This window comes from Ranitomeya variabilis, chromosome 5 (assembly GCF_051348905.1).
Source record: "Ranitomeya variabilis isolate aRanVar5 chromosome 5, aRanVar5.hap1, whole genome shotgun sequence".
Lineage (NCBI taxonomy): Eukaryota > Metazoa > Chordata > Amphibia > Anura > Dendrobatidae > Ranitomeya > Ranitomeya variabilis.
Window position 1 is genome coordinate 124,983,268 of NC_135236.1, and position 24,726 is coordinate 125,007,993.

The 24,726-nt window shown below is 44.2% G+C and overlaps 2 protein-coding genes and 1 long non-coding RNA gene across 3 annotated transcripts; all 3 read right to left on the bottom strand.

Annotated features, from left to right (window-relative positions):
• Window positions 1–8,655: 8,655 nt before the first annotated feature.
• Window positions 8,656–10,057, bottom strand: LOC143773434 (uncharacterized). Its single transcript, XR_013215185.1, has 3 exons — window positions 9,848–10,057; window positions 9,526–9,656; window positions 8,656–9,066 (listed from the first exon to the last, which is right to left on the bottom strand). It is a non-coding gene; the product is annotated as an uncharacterized LOC143773434 (long non-coding RNA).
• An 88-nt stretch (window positions 10,058–10,145) lies between these two features.
• Window positions 10,146–12,072, bottom strand: LOC143774884 (germ cell nuclear acidic protein-like). Its single transcript, XM_077262664.1, has 5 exons — window positions 12,065–12,072; window positions 11,859–12,000; window positions 11,420–11,552; window positions 10,280–10,487; window positions 10,146–10,152 (listed from the first exon to the last, which is right to left on the bottom strand). Exons 1-5 carry the CDS (start codon window positions 12,070–12,072, stop codon window positions 10,146–10,148), a joined length of 498 nt encoding a protein of 165 aa, XP_077118779.1.
• Window positions 12,073–12,435: 363 nt separating this feature from the next.
• On the bottom strand, window positions 12,436–14,202 carry LOC143773435 (uncharacterized). Its single transcript, XM_077260884.1, has 6 exons — window positions 14,082–14,202; window positions 13,625–13,709; window positions 13,297–13,339; window positions 12,995–13,065; window positions 12,781–12,894; window positions 12,436–12,509 (listed from the first exon to the last, which is right to left on the bottom strand). Exons 1-6 carry the CDS (start codon window positions 14,154–14,156, stop codon window positions 12,460–12,462), a joined length of 438 nt encoding a protein of 145 aa, XP_077116999.1. The 5' UTR covers window positions 14,157–14,202; the 3' UTR covers window positions 12,436–12,459.
• Between the last annotated feature and the right edge of the window lie 10,524 nt (window positions 14,203–24,726).

Consider the following 24,726-nt stretch of genomic DNA (forward strand, 5'->3'; position numbering starts at 1 on the left):
GTTCTCAATCCTGTGTCCTTTCGTTTGGACCTCCCAGCATCTTTTACTATTCATAATGTTTTTCATCGGTCATTATTGCGGAGGTATGAGGTGCCGGTTGTTCCGTCTGCTGATCCTCCTGCTCCTGTGCTGGTTGAGGGTGAGTTGGAGTATGTGGTGGAAAAGATCTTGGACTCCCGTGTTTCCAGACGGAAACTTCAGTATCTGGTTAAGTGGAAAGGCTATGGTCAGGAGGATAATTCTTGGGTGACAGCATCTGATGTTCATGCTCCTGATTTGGTTCGTGCATTCCATAGTGCTCATCCAGATCGCCCTGGTGGTTCTGGTGAGGGTTCGGTGCCCCCTCCTTAAGGGGGGGGTACTGTTGTGAATTCTGTTTGTGGGCTCCCCCGGTGGTGTTTTATGGTATTGCCACTTATTTGCCTTCTTCTATCCTTGATCACCTGTTGACACCCATTAGGGGAGTTTCCTATTTAAGGCTGCTTGGCTGCTGGTCCGATGCCGGCCAACAATGTATCAGTAGCTTTCTGTTGCATTCTCCTGCCTCAAGATCCTGTTCAGCTAAGTTGAATTTTGTTTCTAGTTAATGCTATTTTTGTCCAGCTATTTGCAATGTGACTCTCTGTAGCTGGAAGCTCTCGTGGACTGAAATTGCCACTCCAGTGGCATGAGTTGTCACTGGAGTTTTAAAGTAATTTCAGGATGGTGTTTTTGAGTAGTGTTTTGAAGTTGACCGTGAAGTGACTCTTTCCTGTACTTCTGCTATCTAGTAAGCGGACCTCACTGTGCTAAATCTGCTGTTCATCCTACGTATGTCTTTTCCTCTTGACTCACCGTCAATATCTGTGGGGGACTGCTATCTCCTTTTGGGGTTCATCTCTGGAGGTAAGGCAGGCCTGTATATTCCTCTGATAGGGGTAGTTAGATCTCCGGCTGGCGCGTGGTGTCTAGGGCATCGTAGGAAACACTCCCCGGCTACTTCCAGTGTCGTGTCAGGTTCAGGTCACGGTCACTTTAGTTCCCATCACCCGAGAGCTAGTCCGTTGTTATTTTGATTTCCCTGCCATTGGGAAAATCATAACACCCAGGACATTCAGAAGGCTCAACCTGCCCCGAAGAAAAACGAGGATGAAACACAGAATTGCAAAACAAAGGTGAAACCAAGGTAGCAGAACTAGCCCGATTATTAAGGGCAAACTCGGCCAATGGCAAGAAAGCCACCCAATCATCCTGATCCGCAGACACAAAGCATCTCAAATAAGTTTCCAAAGTCTGGTTAGTTCGCTCAGTTTGGCCATTTGTCTGAGGATGAAATGCGGAAGAAAAAGACAAATCAATGCCCAGCTTAGCACAAAAGGCCCGCCAAAACCTGGAAACAAACTGGGAACCTCTGTCGGACACAATATTCTCCGGAATGCCATGCAAACGAACCACATGCTGAAAAAACAACAGAACCAACTCAGAAGAGGAAGGCAATTTAGGCAAAGGTACCAAATGAACCATCTTAGAAAACCGGTCACAAACCACCCAGATAACCGACATCCTCTGGGAAACCGGAAGATCCGAAATAAAATCCAGAGAAATATGCGTCCAAGGCCTCTCAGGGACCGGCAAAGGCAAAAGCAACCCACTGGCGCGTGAGCAGCAAGGTTTGGCCCGCGCACAAGTCCCACAGGACTGCACAAAGGAACGCACATCCCGTGACAAAGAAGGCCACCAAAATGACCTACTAACCAAATCTCTGGTACCAAAAATCCCAGGATGGCCAGCCAACACAGAACAGTGAACCTCAGAAATCACTTTGCTAGTCCATCTATCAGGAACAAACAGTTTCTCCACTGGACAGCGGTCAGGTTTATCAGCCTGAAATTCCTGAAGAACCCATCGTAAATCAGGGGAGATGGCAGAAAGAATAACCCCCTCCTTCAGAATGCCAACCAGCTCAAGGACCCCAGGGGAATCAGGCAAAAAACTCCTAGAGAGGGCATCAGCCTTAACATTCTTAGAACCCGGAAGATACGAGACAACAAAATCAAAACGGGAGAAAAACAGGGACCATCAGGCCTGTCTAGGATTCAACCATTTGGCAGACTGGAGGTAAATCAGATTCTTATGATCGGTCAAGACCACAATACGGTGCTTAGCCCCTTCAAGCCAATGTCGCCACTCCTCAAATGCCCACTTCATAGCCAACAACTCACGATTACCGACATCATAATTGCGTTCCGCAGGTGAAAACTTTCGAGAGAAGAAGGCGCACGGTTTCATCAAGGAACCATCAGAATTCCTCTGAGACAAAAAGGCCCCTGCCCCAATCTCAGAAGCGTCAACCTCAACCTGAAAAGGAAGAGAAACATCCGGCTGACGCAACACAGGGGCAGAAGTAAATCGGCGTTTAAGCTCCTGAAAGGCAGAAACGGCCGCAGAGGACCAATTCCTCACATCAGCGCCTTTCTTCGTCAAATCGGTCAGGGGTTTAACCACACTGGAGAAGTTGGCAATGAAACGGCGATAAAAATTAGCAAAGGCCAAAAATTTCTGAAGGCTCTTCACGGATGTGGGCTGGATCCAATCATGAATGGCCTGAACCTTAACCGGATCCATTTCTATAGATGAAGGAGAAAAAATGAAGCCCAAAAAAGAAACCTTCTGTACTCCAAAGAGGCATTTAGACCCCTTCACAAACAAGGCATTATCACGAAGGATCTGAAATACCATCCTGACTTGTTTCACATGAGACTCCCAATCATCCGAAAAAATCAAAATATCGTCCAAATATACAATCATGAATTTATCAAGATAATTCCGAAATATATCATGCATGAAGGACTGAAACACAGATGGAGCATTAGAGAGTCCGAATGGCATCACAAGATATTCAAAATGGCCCTCGGGCGTATTAAACGCAGTTTTCCATTCGTCGCCCTGCTTAATACGAACAAGATTATATGCCCCTCGAAGGTCAATCTTAGTAAACCAACTAGCCCCCTTAATCCTAGCAAACAAATCAGAGAGCAAAGGCAAAGAGTATTGGAATTTGACCGTGATCTTATTCAAGAGGCGATAATCAATACAGGGTCTCAAGGAACCATCCTTCTTGGAAACAAAAAAGAAACCTGCTCCCAATGGAGAAGAAGATGGCCGAATATGCCCCTTCTCCAAAGACTCCTTAACATAACTCCGCATGGCGGCATGTTCAGGCACAGACAGATTGAAAAGTCAGCCCTTAGGGAACTTACAGCCTGGAATCAAGTCAATAGCACAATCACAATCCCTATGCGGTGGAAGGGAACTGGACTTGGGCTCATCAAAAACATCCTGGAAATCTGACAAAAACTCAGGAACTTCAGAAGCGGGGGAGGAGGAAATTGACATCAAAGAAACGTCATCATGAACCCCCTGACAACCCCAACTAGTCACAGACATAGATTTCCAATCCAACACCGGATTATGCACCTGTAACCATGGAAACCCCAGCACAATAGCATCATGCAGATTCTGCAACACCAGAAAACGACAATCTTCCTGATGGGCTGGCGCCATACGCATGGTTAGCTGTGTCCAAAACTGAGGTTTATTTTTAGCCAATGGTGTAGCATCAATGCCCCTCAAAGGGATAGGACTCTGCAAAGGCTGCAAGGAAAACCCACAACGTCTGGCAAATTCTAAGTCCATTAAATTTAACGCGGTGCCCGAATCCACAAATGCCATGACAGAAAATGACGATAATGAGCAGATCAGGGTCACAGATAACAGAAATTTTGGTTGTACATTACTGATGGTAACGGAACTAGCGATTCTCTTGACACGCTTAGTGCAATCAGAAATAACATGAGCAGAATTGCCACAGTAAAAACACAACCCATTCTGACGTCTGAATCCTTGTCGTTCGGCTCTAGACACAATCCTATCACATTGCATAGGCTCAGGACTCCGCTCGGAAGACAACGCCATAGTGTGCACAACTCTGCGCTCACGCAAGTGCCGATCAATTTCAATGGCCAGAGACATAGAATCACTCAGACCAGCAGGCGTGGGGAAGCCCAACATAACATCTTTAACGGATTCAGAAAGACCCTTTCTGAAAATTGCCGCCAAAGGATCCTCATTCCATTTAGTCAGCACAGACCATTTTCTAAATTTCTGGCAATACGATTCTGCCGCTTCTTGACCCTGACACAGGGCCAACAGTGTTTTCTCAGCATGCTCTACAGAGTTAGGTTCATCATATAATAACCCAAGCGCCTGAAAAAAAGGTGTCTACATTAAGCAACGCCGGATTCCCAGGTTCCAGGGCAAATGCTCAATCCTGGGGGTCACCACGCAACAGAGATATGACAATTTTAACCTGCTGGATGGGATCACCAGAGGAACGGGGCTTCAGAGCAAAAAACAGTTTACAGTTATTTTTAAAGCTCAGAAATTTAGACCTGTCCCCAAAAAACAGATCAGGGGTAGGAATTCTAGGCTCTAAAACAGGAGTCTGCACGATATAATCAGAAATACCCTGTACTCTAGCATCAAGTTGATCCACACGAGAAGCAAGTCCCTGAACATCCATATCAGCGCCTAACTCCTGAGCCACCCAGAGGTAAGAGGGAAAAAAACACAACAGAGTACAGAAAAAAAAATGGCTCAGCACTTTCTTTCCCTTCTTTTGAGATGCGGTTAACTCATTGTTGGCCAGTTGTACTTTTATGAACTGGTGGCCTAGGAGCAGCATGAGACGTACTCTGGAGAAGGTGGTATCTATACTAACCGCGGACCCTGAACTTAACACCGCAACTAGAAGTAGCCGTGGGATGTACCTACTGATCCTAGACACCTCGACACAGCCGGAGAACTAATTAACCCTATAGATAGAAAAGGGAAAGCTATCTCGCCTCAGAGAAAATTCCCAAAGGATAGGCAGCCCCCCACAAATATTGACTGTGAGAGGAGAGGAAAAAACATACACAGGCTGAAAACAGGATTTAGCAAAGGAGGCCAATCTAGCTAGATAGAAAAGATAGGACAGAGTACTATGCGGTCAGTAATAAAATGCTATGAAATATCCACCACAGAAAGTACAAAAACTTCACATCTAACTAAAGACATGAAGGGGTATATCTGCCTTTCCAGAGATTCCAGCTGGACTGCATAAATTCTTACACAGATTAAGCTGGACAAGAAAAAAACATGAAATGCACTGAACAATAAGACCCACAAAATGTGGGCTGCAAAACAAGCAGGACTTATCTTGGTGAAAAGACCAGGAAGCAAGAGAGACCATGAAGAGATGTGAATCCTCCAGATACAATGGACAACTGGCACTCATTAAAGGGTGAAGCCAGACTAAATAGCCCAGTCCAGAGTGAACACACCTGATAACTGCTGTGAATGACAGACAGCAGTGCTACCACTGATAACCACCGGAGGAAGCCCAAGAACAGAATTCACAACAATCTTTGTACTTGGACGCATTCATGTTTCCTTCAATGGCAACCAGTCATCCTGTCCCTGCAGAGGAAAAACACCCCCATAGCATGATGCTGCCACCATCTTGTTTCACTGTTGGGATTGTATTGGGCAGGTGATGAGCAGTGCCTGTTTTTCTCCACACATACCGCTTAGAGTTATTATCACCAAAAAGGTCTATCTTCGTCTCATTAGACCAGACAATCTTATTTCTAATAGTCTGGGAATCCTTCATGTGTTTGTTAGCAAACTCTTTGCGGGTTTTCTTATGTCTTGCACCGAGGAGAGGCTTCGTTGGACCACTCTGCCACAAATGCCTGACTGGTGGAGGGCTGCAGTGATAGTTGACTTTGTGGAACTTTCTCCTATCTCCCTACTGCATCTCTGGAGCTCAGCCACAGTGATCTTGGGGTTCTCCATTACCTCTCTCACCAAGGCTCTTCTCTCACGATTGCTCAGTTTGGCTGGACGGCCAGGTCTAGGAAGACTTCTTGTGATCCCAAACTTCTTCCATTTAAGGATTATGGAGGCCACTGTGCTCTTAAAAACCTTGAGTACTGCAGAAATTCTTTTGTAACCTTGGCCAGATTGGTGCCTTGCCACAATTCTGTCTCTGATCTCCTTGGCCAGTTCCTTTGACTTCATGACTCTCATTTGGTCTGACATGCACTGTGAGCTTTGAAGTCTTATATAGACAGGTGTGTGCCTTTCCAAATCAAGTCCTATTAGTTTAATTAAACGAAGCCGGACTCCAATGAAGGAGTAGAACCATCTCAAGGAGGATCACAAGGAAATGGACAGCATTTGACTTAAATATGAGTGTCTGAGCAAAAGGTATGAATACTTATGACCATGTGATATTTCAGTTTTTCTTTTTTAATAAATATGCAAACATTTCTACATTTTTGTTTTTTTTCAGTCAAGATGGGGTGCAGAGTGTACATTAACGAGAAAAAAAATGTACTTTTTTGAATTTACCAAATGGCTGCAATGAACAAAGAGTGAAAAATTTAATTGGGTCTGAATACTTTCCGTACCCACTGTATATAGCTGTTTTGTGATATCTTGGACATTGCAACATTACAATCTGCACACATCATCAGCCATAATGTCTATTATGGCAATTTTGAAGGAGCACAAGTAAGTGTACAGTCAGCTTTTGAAATTGATATTTGAGAAGCAGGAAGTATCACAATGACTTTGACAAGGACCCAGTTTGATGGCGATACAACTGGGTCAGAGGAACTCCAGAACGGCAGGTTGTGTTTAGTATGTCCCACTTAGTACCTGCCAAATGTGGTCCAGAAACTACGACCGATGAAGCTGCAAATAACGGTCCACAGGCCTAAGATCCTAATACTTATATTAGGCCCTGCCACCCCACTCAAACAGGAGCTATCATGAAAAATGACAACTCTTTTTTTATTTTAACATATTGCCGATAATATTTCCGGCCTCAGGTAGGCTTCTGAAATCATTGCACATGGGCAGTTAATTTTTGGGCCTGCTTGCAGCCAGAACCTCTGGCCTAGAGTGAACACCAGGTTGGCAATGTGATGTGGGCAGAGAGGTGAAGGAATGGATATTGGCAAGGAACAGAGGGATGGCCGGAGTGGTGAGGTAAGTATGAGGGTTTTTTTATATTTTTACATCTTATACTTATTATGCTCTGAGGTCTAGAAAGTCCACAGAGCAGAATAGGGAACATTCAATTCACAGAGAATCAAATGTCTGATTTGTCAAATTCAGATTTTGTCAGGTCCAAAAAATCTGCAGTCAAAATATAAGTTAAAATATTAGTAAAGTTTTAGTAAGTTAAGTTATTCAATAGATTGTATTGTTTACTCAGTCTATGCATGAAAGTAAACCCATAAATATATATGCATATAGAAATAAAATGTCTGCTCACCTGTATTAATGTGTTGCACACACATAGCTTTACTTATAGGTGCAACTTATGGTCACCAGGATGAACACAAGTGACGTTTTTAGTGTAGAAAATTACAAATTGACCATGTCTGTAGTCTTGCACTCCATCGGTGAGCCACACATTTCCATACTTGTTTTCATTACTGTTGATGTATAGGAATGTTTAGGCCACACTTGCGTACCATCGGGAAGGCCCCTACTCAGCTGGGCCCATTATCTCTGATCGCTCTGTCTTTCACCGTTTGTCAAAATGGGAGCCTTCTGTGCTCCATTTGTAATAAACAGTGGTCAAGCAAGCGCACAGCTGTGCTGTTAATTCTATATAGAGCTCCCATCGATCTAGAAACTGTGTATAGATGGTAACATCTTCTTACCACAATACATCTTTACTCTAGTTAAAAAAAAAACAAGTTCCCTATGTAATTATTCATGGGTTAGTTGTCAGATTGTGTTATAAATTTTCTTTAACTTTCCTCACTTGCCACGCCATGCCAGACATGGTGTCAGGCAGATTCTGCACCTCAGCAATCTGAAGCTCCTGAGGATGGCCACTGGACACAGGAGAAGGAGAAAGATCAGGAATACATGTAAAGAAGAAGACCGGGCTGTGGGTGCTGACAAGGCACCAGGTTTGGAACTGCTGGGGCCAGGCCTACTGTTGCAAGGGGGAAGGAGATGGGGAACTGAGCAGAACCTTGACCTGTGTAGAGGGGGCGTGGTGAGACAGGGGAGGATAAGAAGGTTAGTGAGGGAAAAGAGCGGGCTTTCCTTCCAGAGAGAGGTGTCAGTGAGGACCGGCGCTGAGCCGTGAGAAAAGATAGGACGCTCTGCAGAGATAAAGGTTGGGTACAGCGAGGACCCTCAGACTTCGTGGAGCATGTGGAGGAGCGCACGCCAAGTAGAGGATTGCCGTGGACTACTCTTGGCTGTGCAGCAGCATAACATACTAGGGGCTCAGTGGGTCAGACAAGTGACTGCCCGCTGCCACCAGAAGGAGACCGACCTGTTAGGTGGGGAAGCCGGAAGAACTCAGCACCGGCCTCAGCTGCCAGCCAGCCACCCAACCCAGGAGAAGAGAGAGGCACCCAAGTAACGCTAAGTGAAATTGATATATAACCTTCCACCTTTAGTTGTTCTTCCCCTTTCTTTCCCTCAGCAACCACCTGATTTATTTCCTGTTGCTACATGCTTGGAGGTCTATCCCTGTAACAATTAAATCAGTGATTGTTTTCCCGTTAACCCTTGCTCTGTGCCTCTGTGTCTCTGCATCCAATTACCTGTGTTACATACACACAGTATCTTTTTAGATTTTGTTTTTATTTGGGGTTGGGTGATGGAGAATATATATATTTCATATGGGTACAGGTAGAAGAGGTATAGGGTATAGCTGGGGGTCAACCTTTTTTGCTTTTCTTATTTTTTGTTGACTCTCTTTTTTATTTTATAACATTTTCTCAGCACTCTATTCCTCCTCTTCTGCAGTAGGTCAACAGTTGGTATCATGAGTTGCTCTTCTGGGCTTTGGGAGGACTTTGGTATATAACAACTCTCCATTAGCAGCAGTTTTAGTCGTAATCACTGCTTGGAGAAGTCACGTTGTTCACCATGTAGATAGCCTTCAGAATAACATGCAGACCATGAGCAGGATCATTTTGTGCATTAATGCTTTTGTAATGCGCTCTACAGAGAAAAAAAATACAATTACTATAAAAAGTAAATATACTTAACACACATAGATAACACAAGTGCAAACCTGCTAGGCCATATTGTAGGAAAGGCTCAATGAATAAATGCCTCAGAGCTTTGGAGATTGTACCAACTATAAGACCTAAAGTATCTCCACCACCCAGGCTGACTCTTCTTATTCATCGACCCAGCAATTTCCAGTTGCCCCCTGCCAGCTACTATTTATATGTATGGTATTTTATCCATTTCTGATCTCCCACATTTATAAAAAAAAAAGGATTTTTGAAGATTTTTCACGAATTGTGTTCATTTAAGAATATAAAGAAATGTATGTGTATGTTTCTCTTGTCTGGAAGATCTGAAAGGTGCAGTAACTTCAATCCACCCCTAACAACCTGTGACTCCTATCAAAATGTCATATTTTTTGCTAAACGATTGTGATGTAAAACTTACCTGTGGAGTCACAGAAATTTTCAAGATCTCTCAATCCTGGAATATCAATCCTCATCCTAATAGATATGGATACAATGGGCACATGTTGCGCTCAGTGTTTTACTTCAAGTTATTTGTATGGAACCAGGAACCTAAAGATGAGGAATGAAGAATCAAAATGAATGAAATATGCTGTTCCATGAAACACAGTGGAAACTGCAGTGCCTTCGAGGACACGACAAAAAGCGTCTACTGGTCCTAAAGATTTCCTAAAGCACCAGGTCCTGGGGTGACTGTATAAATACACTCCTACAATGAACATATAAAGAATATACACACTTACATTTGGTAATGGAAGCAATAAATTGCTTCTGTTTGACAGTACAGCCTGGATTTTGTTTCTGCAGGTTTTGTTGGATTTTTCCAGATTCTGGTCTTATATCTGGAAAATGGGTCTCCTTGAGATGTAGATGGAGGATGATCTAAGGAGACAGATGGTCCTAACCTTAAGCCGTGTTTTGCATTGTAAGTTTCCCTCCACATTTACGGCAAAATGTTCTCTGTTCAATGATTTTCGTGAAACGGCCGACTCTAAAAAGACAGAAAGAACATGGATTGGCAGTCAAGAAAGGATAGAAATATCAGTTACTGGAGGAAGAGAAAGGATTATTCATGGAAAATTAGATCTCAGTCATCTGTGATCTCCTGGTAGCAGAATATAAATTGCATTAATGTAGTTTCTTTAGAATTATATAAGAAGAAAATATCTCCTTACCTGTATCCACACCCTGCACACACATAGTTGTATCGGTAATTAATGTCATACGCATGATACATTCTCACAGGTGGCAATTCGGGGTGAACATGTATGAGCTTTTCTGTGTAAGATGTCCAGAGTGGCCCATGTCCATCATTTTGCACTCCCTCAATGTGCCAGCAGGCGACATGGCACAATTCATGTGCCAGTGAATCTCTAAGGCGCTCTAAAGATAGAAAATATATAATTACAATAAGTCAAGAAGATATTTTACATCACAATTGCAAACCTACTAGACCATAATATATGAGAGGCTCAAGAGACATTTGCCCTGGAGCTTTGGAGGTATAGGACCTGAAGGATCTCCATTACTCAGGCTGACTCTTCTGATTAATCGTCCCAGTAATTTATAGTTGCATCCGTGGCAGTTACTATCTATGTGTATTTTATCCATCCACTGTTTACCTCCAGATCCCTCACTATTAAGAAATAAGGGGTCCCACAAGGATTTTCAATGATCACAACTCATGAACAACATATAGCCATGCATGTGTGTGTTTCTCTTGTTTGGAAGCTATGAAAATTGCAGTAACTTCATTCCTGCCTTAAATGGAAGCTGTCATGTGAAAAAACATTATTAACCTCCAAATATGGAGTTAATGTGCAGGTTAAAGGTGTTCTGAATCTTCCCGACACCGGCACTTAGGCCAGGAGGAAATAAACATTGGTCCCTCTGGCAGCGTTCAGCTTCCAGTCATAGCAGCGGCACGGGTTCAGTCACTGCTCTGTGTAAAGCGAGTGGCATCTGTAACCCACCCCCTGTGACTGACTGACAGCAGCTTAGCATTAGACCTGGCTGTCAGTCAGTGCCGGGGCACGGTTACAGCAGCAGCTCGCTATACACAGAGCAGTGACTGAACCCTTGATGGTGCCGTCCCTATGACTGAAAGCTGCCTGTTAATTGAATAAAGTTCATTTCCTCCCAGCAGTGGAGGTCTAAGTGCCGGCACTGGGCAGGTTCAGAATGCTGTTAACCTGCAGATTAACCTCATATCGGCAGGTTAATAGCGTTTTTTCACATAAAAGGTTCTCTTTAACAACCTGGTACTTCTATCAAAATTTTATATTTTTACCAAATGATCACTATAAGAAACTTACCTGCAGAGTCACAGACTTTGTCCGAGAGTTCAATAAAGGAATACTGTTCCCCGTCCTTATAGATGTTCGTGCAGAAAGCAGATGTTGCCGTCAGTCTTTTGCTCCACTTGAATGTTATTTTGGACTCAGGAAGCTGAAGATGAGGAATTAAGAAATAAAATACATTATATCTATAATTCAACGTAAAACAGCATTAAATGCAGTCCCTTCTAGGACACTACAAAAGGGAGGTATAAGTTGTGACTACTGGTCCTAAAGACACCCGTAGGCACCAGGTCCCGGGGTGACTGCTACCTCCTCTGCACCAGTATAACTGCATTTACATAGAGGAACAGTAAAGGTCTTTGATAATATATACTCCACCGACATTTACATGAAGAGTTACAGATATAGCAGAATATAGATGAATATATACAACCCCGGGATTGTAATATTTTACCTCGTTCTCAAACACGGTGCTGTTATAGAGCTTAAACAGCCGTGTAACCAACTCATGTTTGTAGCTCTGAAAGTCCTGCATGTATTTAGATGCCGGAGATGTGATGTCCTCTATAAAGCATCCCCGGATGGTACAAATAGGCCTGGAAGAACAGAAGATCATACATGAAGCCTTAGGTTATATCTCAAAACATACAGAACATTTACCTATTCATTCCTTTCCCCTACAATGTAGAAGGGATTTCCCAATTAAGTATCGCGTCACCCAAATGGTAGAAGGTCAGGGGCACAAATACAATAGGGTCAGCCAGCAATAAGCTACAAGTCGGGGCAGGTGGATTATCAGCATTGAAATAAACCTCTCAAAAATGTCAATACAAGAATCCAATATCATCTCTATGTCAGTGGAACTGCAAGATCTTCTTGGGATCCAGGATTTATACATGGCAGAGAGGAGGGATTATCTACACCCTGACATAGATTGGGATGTAAAACGAGGAGATGTGGGAGTGCTGGATTTTGGGAACTGAGCTGATGACTGAGGATATCCACCAGTAGGGGGCACCACTTCTCGTTTATAGTGTTTCATAGCTTTATATAACTTACTGCTCCTCTGAGGTGGATCTCTCCAGGCATCCAGATGATTCTGTATCTGGAAGGAAACATGGAGCAGTGAAAATAGTGCCATCTTTGATAAGTTTTACATTGAGGCATCTATATAATATTGTTACAGAGATTAGGAATATCTACAGCCCTTGATTGAAATAGAGTGAAGAGGCACCAGAAATTAATGTGCAATTCTACTTTTTACTCCTTTGTCCACTTGTTGGCTATCAGGTGAAGGTGCATTGTTAAATTATCTTTAGGGGAAATGTATGTAATCTGTATAGATTGCGGTATAAACCATAATATTGGACACTGACCAGTGACAGGAGATGATGGTTCTATTATGATACAGTCATCGTCATCGCTGTCAGTGTGTGGAGGTCCACACTGCTCAGGGGTATCATAACCCTCGATGTCAGAAGTCCTGAGACCTGTGAATATCACATAACAGAACAGAACATGGATCAATGGACTGTGTCAAATACCGGAAATTTAGGTTGTGTCTAGAAAACACAGCTAATTAGTCCTTACTTTCGCGAGATGATATTTTCTCCCCAGAAGAATACTCATCATCGTCAGAAATAACAATGACATCAGTGGAACTGTGAAAACAAGTGCAGAAATAGGAATCAGTGGGGAAAATTCTACTATTAAAAATGAATGAGATTATGGATTAAAATTATTGGTATAAATGGATCAGATGAAGCAATTCAGAGCCCAGGAACCACAAGAGTCATATTATATAAAGCTGGAATGAAGGACACCGATTGTCCCCAATAATGTCTACCAATGGGACCTGAGCTCAGAGTTGGAGAAGATGTGATTCATCCTACCTGAAGAAGTCATTGCTACATGACGGGAAAGATGTTATTAGTTCTGAGGAAGAAACAAAAATGAATATATTAGACTGTTATTATGGATAACAACAGTAAGTGATGATTAAAACGAACTATTTGGACTTGACAAAACCTCTGATGAAGGGGCCGAAATGTCATCATTGTCTTTTTTACTAGTTACAACTAAGTCCCAATGAATGAGACACAGTAATAATAAAAAGTATAGAGGCTGCAAACCCTAAAATCCAAAGCAAAGTTGTTCTAGAAAACCCATTATTGTAAGGACACATATCAGCAGGGGCTAGATTGCATTGGAAATCAGTACCTGGGTCTATAGGTGTTATCCCAGTTTTTAATCCACCTTCCGGTTGATAGTTTGGAAGTCTTGATCTTTTTTGGGGGGGATGGGACTAGAAAAAGAGAAGAAATATAAGACACGAAATGTCACATAAATCATAAGAAACATCTGTAAGGCTATGAAAATAACACACAGGGTCAGTTCTGGCTTTTACAAGGAGCATTTTATTCTTATAGAATAGTAATAATATATTTATTAATATAATTGTCAGTGATGGTCTATTAAGATGAATATAAACTCTTTTGTGATTTTCTAAGGTCGCAGCTTATTAACCTAATACCCAAACAGGAATATTACTCTTCAATATCTGCTATTAAGGAGATAACAATCAGCAATATTGATCATTCTAACAAGTCGTCACATAAATCATCATAGATGATAGATTAGTATTACATAAGAATAATGCAGAGAAGTGACGGCTCACCTGATGGAAATCCACATCACTGCTGTTCTCTGAATCCGATATAATAATACGCTTACAGCACTTTTTATTCGCCATACTTGCACTCACTTAACGCCACAATCCTCACTCTCCAACGCCTTAAACAACCCTCAACGGAATCAGGGGTTACACGGCATCTAGAACTGTCCGGTAAATTGTGACATCACTGTAGTGACACCATCAGCTCTGCACCATTGTCACTGTGATCTCAGCACATATACAATTATAAGCTGCTAGATATGTCATATTAGGAGGCTGCACTAATACTCCCAAACACTTATTCTAATCACATGGAGTAATAATAATCGGATGATTATTTTAGATGAGATGTGTTTGTAAAAAGTGTTGTTTTGTATTGGAGAATGCAGCCTAGATTTCTCCTCTCACTCCACTTTTATTTTCTTTCCTTCTCTCTCCTTGGTCTTTCCCATTTTATCATTGCTATCATAATATCTTCTAAGGTATAAATTTACATGTCTGTTTCCCGAATCTTATTGTGATGTTTATCGTTTCTGAAACTTTAATAAAAATTTACAGTTTAAAAAAATTGCCTAGATTTATCAAATAAGACCAATATGCCTCTGTATGACACAAAAGCATACAGGACTTTGGCACAAGCAATTTACTGTGTATGTCTTAGGCTACTTTCACACATCCATCTTTCGCTGTCAGTCATAATCCGGCGGCACGCCGGAACGACGGATCCGGCGAAGTTAGTAAAAAACTCATGCAACGGATCCGTTTTTAGCCCGGATCCGTTAGTCGGATGCGGCAAAAAAACAGATCCGTTGCATCAGTTTTCCATCCGTTTCGTCCAATGTTTCATCCGTTTTACAATGGATTGCGACGAATCCGGTTTCTAAAAACACCCCTGGGAGGCTCCCAAACGTGATTGGCTACTGAAAACCTGTATATACTGTGTTCCTACAGCACTTCTTTGACAGATTGGAGAGCAAGTGGTTGGAGAGCAAGATGGAAGGTGTTATTGCGAACATTCTGAAGATCAACGTGGATTTTACTGTGGAGGCGAATCGTTTGAGAGCGATTGCTCTGGAGAAGGAGCGAGAGAGACAGCGCATCATGCGTCAGTGGCGACAGCGTTTGTGGATCCATCCCATAACAGCATAGAGAATGACGCAGGGAGTCTTTTCAACCTTGTACATGGAGCTACGAGGAGACCCCGAGAAGTTTTTCAGCTACAGTACAGACCAAAAGTTTGGACACACCTTCTCATTGAAAGATTTTTCTGTATTTTCATGACTATGAAAATTGTACATTCACACTGAAGGCATCAAAACTATGAATTAACACATGTGGAATTATATACTTAACAAAAAAGTGTGAAACAACTGAAATTATGTCTTATATTCTAGGTTCTTCAAAGTAGCCACCTTTTGCTTTGATGACTGCTTTGCATGCTCTTGGCATTCTCTTAAGGAGCTTCAAGAGGTTGTCACCGGGAATGGTTTTCACTTCACAGGTGTGCCCTGTCAGGTTTAATAAGTGGGATTTCTTGCCTTATAAATGGGGTTGGGACCATCAGTTGTGTTGTGCAGAAGTCTGGTGGATATACAGCTGATAGTCCTACTGAATAGACTGTTAGAATGTGTATTATGGCAAGAAAAAAGCAGCTAAGTAAAGAAAAAGGAGTGGCTATCATTACTTTAAGAAATGAAGGTCAGTCAGTCCGAAAAATTGGGAAAACTTTGAACGTGTCCCCAAGTTCAGTGGCAAAAACCATCAAGCGCTACAAAGAAACTGGCTCACATGAGCACCGCCCCAGGAAAGGAAGACCAAGAGTCACCTCTGCTTCTGAGGATAAGTTTATCCAAGTAACCAGCCTCAGAAATCGCAGGTTAACGGCAGCTCAGATTAGAGACCAGGTCAATGCCACACAGAATTCTAGCAGCAGACACATCTCTACAACAACTGTTAAGAGGAGACTTTGTGCAGCAGGCCTTCATGGTAAAATAGCTGCTAGGAAACCATTGCTAAGGACAAGCAACAAGCAGAAGAGACTTGTTTGGGCTAAAGAACACAAGGAATGGACATTAGACCAGTGGAAATCTGCTTTGGTCTGATGAGTCCAAATTTGAGATCTTTGGTTACAACCACCGTGTCTTTGTGCGAAGCAGAAAAGGGGAACAGATGGACTCTACATGCCTGATTCCCACCGTGAAGCATGGAGGAGGAGGTGTGATGGTGTGGGGGCGCTTTGCTGGTGACACTGTTGGGGATTTATTCAAAATTGAAGGCATACTGAACCAGCATGGTTACCACAGCATCTTGCAGCAGCATGCTATTTCATCCGGTTTGCGTTTAGTTGGACCGTCATTTATTTTTCAACAGGACAATGACCCCAAACACACCTCCAGGCTGTGTAAGGGCTATTTGACCAAGAAGGAGAGTGATGGGGTGCTATGCCAGATGACCTGGCCTCCACAGCCACTAGACCTGAACCCCATCGAGATGGTTTGGGGTGAGCAGGACCGCAGAGTGAAGGCAAAAGGGCCAACAAGTGCTAAGCATCTCTGGGAACTCCTTCAAGATTGTTGGAAGATCATTCCCGGTGACTACCTCTTGAAGCTCATCAAGAGAATGCCAAGAGTGTGCAAAGCAGTCATCAAAGCAAAAGGTGGCTACTTTGAAGAACCTAGAAAATAAGACATAATTTCAGTTGTTTCACACTTTTTTGTTAAGTATATAATTCCACATGTGTTTATTCATAGTTTTGATGCCTTCAGTGTGAATGTACAATTTTCATAGTCATGAAAAGACAAAAAAAATCTTTAAATGAGAAGGTGTGGCCAAATTTTTGGTCTGTACTGTATGTGCGGATGAAATCTGAGAACTTCGACGTGTTGGTGGAACGGATTGGACACCTCATCGCAAGAAGTGATACTTATTGCCATTTCTCCGTTTCACCTGCAGAGCGTCTGATGGTGGCTCTACGGTAAGCCATTTTTATTGTATCTCCTATTGTGAAACCACACTTATAACTGTAATGTTGTTGCTGGTAGTTTTTATTTTTTTTTGTAATGTTGTTGCAGGTAGTTTTTAATTTATTTTTGTGTGTTTGTATCTCAAACTGTTCTAGCTGGCTCATATCTGTAATGTTATTACTGTTATTTTGTACTAATTTTTCTCTCTTTTTCACAGATTCCTTGCTACTGGAGAATCACGTTCATCACTACATTTCCAGTTCCGACTTTGGATTTCCACCATATCTGGAATAGTGAAGCACACCTGCCGTGCATTGTGATTGTCACGCTCATGCCCTGACTGGTGGGCATGAGCCAGGGAGTTGTGGCCCCACTGTGCCACAAACCAGACTACCTTGGAAGGGACGTAACTAGGACAGCTGCCTTGGTGTTTGCTGGAGCCTCTGATGGTGAGGTTAGGCTTGTGCGGCAGGCAGCTTCCAGGTGCCACTCCAGGGCAGTGTCTGGTTGTGGCTGCTGATCCCACTTAGAGAACAGGAACACTAGGACAGTTGCGGGCATCAGGCACGACTGGCAGATGAGTACAGTTGTAACTCGGACAATTAAGCTGGCACGGCTGAGACTCGGGCTGGCAGGCACGGCTGAGATACAGGGCAGGCAGGCACAGCTGAGACACAGGGCTGGCAGGCACGGCTGAGACACAGGGCTGGCAGGCACGGCTGAGACACAGGGCTGGCAGGCACGGCTGAGACACAGGGCTGGCAGGCACGGCTGAGACACAGGGCTGGCAGGCACGGCTGAGACACAGGGCTGGCAGGAACGGCTGAGACATATGGCTGGTTGGCACGGCGAGACACAGGGCTGGCTGGCATGGCTGAGTCACAGAGCTGGCCAGCACGGCTGAGACACTGGGCTGGCTGGCATGGCTGAGACACTGGGCTGGCTGGCTGGCACGGCTGCTGACAGGAAGGAGTGGGGTATGACGGAACAGGTTTGGACCTATTCAAACAGGAGGAGCAGGTACGGATGCAAGGAAGGAACAGGTTTGGACCTATTCACACAGGAGGTGCAGGTACGGATTCAAGCAGGAAGGAGCAAAGTAGGAAGGAACAGGTTGGGACCTGTTCACACAGGGGGTGAACCGCAAGATATGCGGAGAGGAGCTGCAGCAAGAGATTCTGCAGCAGCAAGAGCAGAGCGAAACTGCAAGGTATGAGGAGAGGATCTGCAGCAAGAGATTCTACACAGCAAGAGCAGAGCAGAGTGGAACCGAGCAGAATTGCAGGAGAGCAGAGCAGAGGTAGAAAAGTGGTTCAGAGTGAGCACAAGGAAGGACACAGTAGGGAAAGAAGTACAGACAGGGAGACAGTGGTAGGACAGAGTTCAGACAAGGTAATGGAACGAGATAAATTCCTGGAACAAAGACACAGGGACCAGGATATTCTGCCTCCTGGAGGGCGGACAGACAAGTACAAGGCAAAGCAAGGAGAACAGCCTTCAGAGAAGGCAAAACACAGAGCAAGGCCTGGCAGCTCAGAAGCAAAACACTGAGTTAACACATTGCACAGGCAAGTTCCACAGGATGGAGCTGCCCTAAATACTAGAGGTTTCTTGGTAATTGGTCAGGAACACATTGGACCAGGTGCACCCTGATTCCATAAGAACCAGAGAGTTCTGGCGCTGACCCCCTATGCACACAGCCAGGAAGTAAGCAGAGAGCAGAGGCAGAGAACAAGGAGCCAGCAGCAGACAGAGATCACAACATGACATGGAGCAGTGAGTAAGATGGTGTGTGGGGGATGGGAGGCCATGCAGTGATGCGGGCAGAGTTGTTACAGTGAGACTCTCTACATGCGGAATTTTTACCACATCCCACAAAGGAGAGTTGGCTGGAGATTGCGGACAAATTCCAACAAATTTGGCAGTTTCACGATTGCCTGGGAGCTGTGGACGGGAAACATATCTGCATTGTCAAACCTGCAGGATCTGGATCGGAATATTTTATCTACAAAAAATATTTCTCTATCATGCTCATGGCCATCGCAGACGCTGAATACAAATTAATTGCAGTTGATATTGGGGCCAGCTTCCTGTGTACACTGTACATTGTCAGCAAGCTGCTAATCAATGGTGGCGTTGTACAAATTAGCCTGACTGCTGTGCACATGAGGCCTAGTCCAGCAGTGATAATCTGCTGCTGATAAAACACTAATTGTATTGAAGCTAAAACACAGCCTAATAAGTGACACATCCCTGGAATCAGGCTGACTTGCCCTATCAGATTAAATAGAAAAAACCTGCTGACAGATTCCTTGTAGTGATAGTCTTTTGAAATGGGTCAAAGGGACCTTTTGGATCCCCTAGACTCCAGGGTCCGGGTTCACTTACAACCCCTGCACATATTATACTTATGCCCCTGCCCACAGTACTTCGACTGGTTAAACTCAGAACTGAGGAAGACGGGTTCTGTTTTGCTCTACTTATGGCCCTACTTTTGTACCAGAGGCCTGGACTCCTGCGACAGTTAGAGACCCCACCGGCCTGCTGTTTGCACCACAATGACATGGCAAATAACACAGGACCTGTATAGTAACAATCAGATCCAGTCAGTAGCGTAGCTACCAGGGGGACAAAGGGGAGTCGCCCCGGGCCCCGCGCTCAGAGGGGCCCCCCCCCGGAGCTACTCCCTGCTCTGCGACCCAGCTTCTACGGGCCCCTGAGCAGGCAGTGGGGAGGCTTGTGCCAGTAGTGGGCCCCTCCTGCCAGCAGTGGGCCCCCCGCCCGTCATCACAGGTTCAGCTGTATTGGCTAGATGCTGATACAGCTGACCGCATTGATGAGATAAGGAGGTGACGTCAGACAAGGAGTGTCTGACGTCACCGACACTGACAGTGTGACTGTTTTTTTTTTTTTTTAATTAATACTTTGTATTTATTTTTAATTAACGTTTCTGTGTGGTGCAATCCCCATTAGGAAATGTGCTCCACAATTGTTAATGCCATCCAGTGTACATCTTGCCACATGTATGCAGTCCTTGACCAGCTGGTCGAGGGTGCATACTGCTGTGCGAGATGTGAGCACATTGTGCATTTGGAAACCCAGATACTGGATCTAAATGTGCAGCTGGCAACACTGAGATCCATAGACAATATGGAGAGGAGTCTTCTGCTCACAGAGCAGACGCTCAATGGGATAGATGAGGAGGGGGATGGTAGGATGGAGCTGCAGGACAGTGTGGCAGTTAGCTGGGTGACAGATAGAAGGCGGGGTAGAGGGAAGAGTGCCAGGGAGGCTAGTCCTGATCTGGCACACCCCAATAAGTTTGCTAAGTTGGCAGATGAGGGGGGTGCCAGTACAGGGGTAGCACTGCTGCAGCCAGGCATGTCCTCTGAAAGCCGGAGGAGTGACTGCTCCAGTAAGGAGGGAAATAGGAGAGCAGGGCAGGCCAGACAGGTGCTGGTAGTGGGGGACTCAATTATTAGGGGAACAGATAGGGCAATCTGTCACAAAGACAGGGATCGTCGGACGGTGTGCTGCCTACCTGGCGCTCGAGTCCGACACATCGCTGATCGGGTGGACAGATTACTGGGAGGGGCTGGTGAGAACCCAGCGGTCATGGTGCACATTGGCACAAATGACAAAGTTAGAGGTAGGTGGAAGGTCCTTAAAGATGATTTCAGGGAATTAGGCTGCAAGCTGAAAGCAAGGACCTCCAATGTGGTATTTTCCGAAATACTGCCTGTACCACGTGCCACACCAGAGAGGCAACGGGAGATTAGGGAGGTTAATAAGTGGCTCAAGAATTGGTGTAGGAAGGAGGGGTTTGGTATCCTGCAGAACTGGGCCGACTTCTCAGTTGGCTACAGGCTCTACGCTAGGGACGGGCTGCACCTCAATGGGGAAGGGGCAGCTGTGCTGGGGGAGAAAATGGTTAGAAGGTTGGAGGAGTGTTTAAACTAGGGATTGTGGGGGAGGGTATTCATTTTATAGGAGGGGAAGATAGGGCAGATAGAGACCTGGGCACAAATAAGGAAGTTGGGGGTGGCGGTGGCATGGGGGGTGGGGTCAGAACAATTAATAATTTAAGAAAGAATAGAGGTACAGAGAGTAACATCAAGTGCATGTATACTAATGCCAGAAGCCTCGCCAACAAAGTGGATGAATTAGAACTAATGTTGTTGGAGCATAATTATGACATGGTGGGGATATCTGAGACATGGCTGGATGAGAGCCATGACTGGGCTGTTAACTTGCAGGGCTATAGCCTGTTCAGAAATGACCGTACAAATAAGCGAGGGGGAGGGGTGTGTCTATATGTAAAATCTTCCTTAAAACCCATCCTGCGTGATAATATAGGTGAATTTAATGAAAATGTAGAGTCCCTGTGGGTGGAGATAAGGGGAGGGGGAAAAAATAATAAATTACTGATAGGGATTTGTTATAAATCTCCAAAAATAATGGAAGGAATGGAGAATATCCTCGTAAAGCAAATAGATGAAGCTGCGACTCAAGGAGAAGTCATTATTATGGGGGACTTCAACTACCCTGAAATAGATTGGGGAACAGAAACCTGCAGTTCCAGCAAAGGTAATCGGTTTTTGACAACTATGAGAGACAATTACCTTTCACAACTGGTTCAGGACCCAACAAGGAGGGGGGCACTGCTAGACCTAATATTAACCAACAGGCCAGACCGCATATCAAATATAAGGGTTGGGGGTCACTTGGGGAATAGTGATCACAAAATAATAAGTTTTCATGTAACCTTTAATAAGATGGGTAGTAGGGGGGTGACATGGACACTAAACTTCAGGAGGGCAAATTTCCAATGGATGAGAGAGGATCTTGGTGCAATTAACTGGGACGATATCCTGAGACACAAAAATACACAAAGAAAATGGGAGACGTTTATTAGCATCCTGGATAGGACCTGTGCACAGTATATACCGTATGGGAATAAACATACTAGAAATAGGAGGAAACCAATATGGCTAAATAGAGCTGTAAGGGGCGCAATAAGGGACAAAAAGAAAGCATTTAGAGAATTAAAGGAAGTAGGTAGTGAGGAGGCATTAAATAAATACAGAAAATTAAATAAATTCTGTAAAAAGCAAATCAAGGCAGCAAAGATTGAGACAGAGAGACTCATTGCCAGAGAGAGTAAAAATAATCCCAAAATATTCTTTAACTATATAAATAGTAAGAAACTAAAAAATGACAGTGTTGGCCCCCTTAAAAATAATCTGGGGGAAATGGTGGATGAGGATGAGGAAAAAGCCAATATGCTAAATGACTTTTTTCATCAGTATTTACAAAAGAAAATCCCATGGCAGACAAAATGACTAGTGATAAAAATTCCCCATTAAATGTCACCTGCTTAACCCAGCAGGAAGTACAGCGGCGTCTAAAAATAACTAAAATTGACAAATCTCCGGGCCCGGATGGGATACACCCCCGAGTACTGCAGGAACTAAGTACAGTCATTGATAGACCATTATTTTTAATCTTTAAAGACTCCATAATAACAGGGTCTGTACCACAGGACTGGCGTATAGCAAATGTGGTGCCAATATTCAAAAAAGGGGCAAAAACTGAACTCGGTAATTATAGGCCAGTAAGCTTAACCTCTACTGTGGGTAAAATCCTGGAGGGTTTTCTAAGGGATACTATACTGGAGTATCTGAAGAGGAATAACCTCATGACCCAGTATCAGCACAGGTTTACTAGGGACCATTCATGTCAGACTAATTTGATCAGCTTCTATGTAGAGGTAAGTTCCGGACTGGACTGTCATGATCTCCATGGCCAGAGAACTAGCATAAGCCTCTATAGGAACAAGCTCTTGGAAGATGTAACTGTACTGACCATGAACTAAACCTACCGCATCATCTAGAAGTAGCCAGGTAGCATGTCCTACTTTTTATCCCTATATGCCCAGCGCCGGCCGGAGAACTAAATAATGCTAGCAGAGGGAAATATAAGACCTGACTCACCTCTAGAGAAATGCCCACAAGGAGACAGAAGCCCCCCACATATATTGGCGGTGATATGAGATGAAACAACAAACGCAGCAGGAAAATAGTTTTAGCAAATTTGAGGTCCGCTTTCTAGATAGCAGAAGACAGAAAGCATACTTTCATGGTCAGTAGAAAACCCTAACAAAACACATCCAGAAATTACTTTAGGACTCTGGCATTAACTCATAATACCAGAGTGGCAATTCCTGATCAACAAGAGCTTTCCAGACACAGTAACGAAACTGCAGCTGTGAACTGGAACCAAAATACAAAAACAAAACATGGACGAATGTCCAACTTATCTAGTAGATGTCTGGGAGCAGGAACAAGCACAGAGAGGCTTCTGATAACATTGTTGACCGGCAAGCATCTAACAGAGAAGCCAGGTTATATAGCGACACCCAGATCTAATCAGAACAGGTGAACAGGGAAGATGATGTCACAAGTTCAATTCCACCAGTAGCCACCGGGGGAGCCCAGAATCCAAATTCACAACAGTACCCCCCCTCAAGGAGGGGGCACCGAACCCTCACCAGAACCACCAGGGCGATCAGGATGGGCCCTATGAAAGGCACGAACCAGATCAGAGGCATGAACATCAGATGCAGTGACCCAAGAATTATCCTCCTGGCCGTATCCCTTCCACTTGACCAGATACTGGAGTCTCCGTCTGGAAACACGGGAGTCTAGGATTTTTTCCACAACGTACTCCAACTCACCCTCAACCAACACCGGAGCAGGAGGCTCAACGGAAGGCACAACCGGTGCCTCATACCTGCGCAATAACGACCGATGAAAAACGTTATGAATAGAAAAGGATGCAGGGAGGTCCAAACGGAAGGAAACAGGGTTAAGAATCTCCAATATTTTATACGGACCGATGAACCGAGGCTTAAACTTAGGAGATGAGACCCTCATAGGGACAAAACGAGAAGACAACCACACCAAATCTCCAACACAAAGCCGAGGACCAACACGACGGTGACGGTTGGCAAAAAGCTGAGTCTTCTCCTGGGACAACTTTAAATTGTCCATCACCTGCCCCCAGATATAATGCAATCTCTCCACCACCGCATCCACTCCAGGACAATCTGAGGATTCCATCTGACCGGAGGAAAATCGAGGATGGAACCCCGAATTACAGAAAAACGGGGAAACCAAGGTGGCAGAGCTGGCCCGATTATTGAGGGCGAACTCCGCCAATGGCAAAAAAGCAACCCAATCATCCTGGTCAGCAGACACAAAACACCTCAGATATGTCTCCAGGGTCTGATTAGTCCGCTCGGTCTGGCCATTAGTCTGAGGGTGAAAAGCAGACGAAAAAGACAAATCTATGCCCATCCTAGCACAAAATGCCCGCCAAAATCTAGACACAAATTGGGTTCCTCTGTCAGAAACGATATTCTCAGGAATACCATGCAAACGAACAACATTTTGAAAAAACAGGGGCACCAACTCGGAAGAAGAAGGCAATTTGGGCAGGGGAACCAAATGAACCATCTTAGAAAAACGGTCACACACCACCCAGATGACAGACATCTTCTGAGAAACAGGCAGATCTGAAATAAAATCCATCGAGATGTGCGTCCAAGGCCTCTTAGGAATAGGCAAGGGCAACAATAATCCACTAGCCCGAGAACAACAAGGCTTGGCCCGAGCACAAACGTC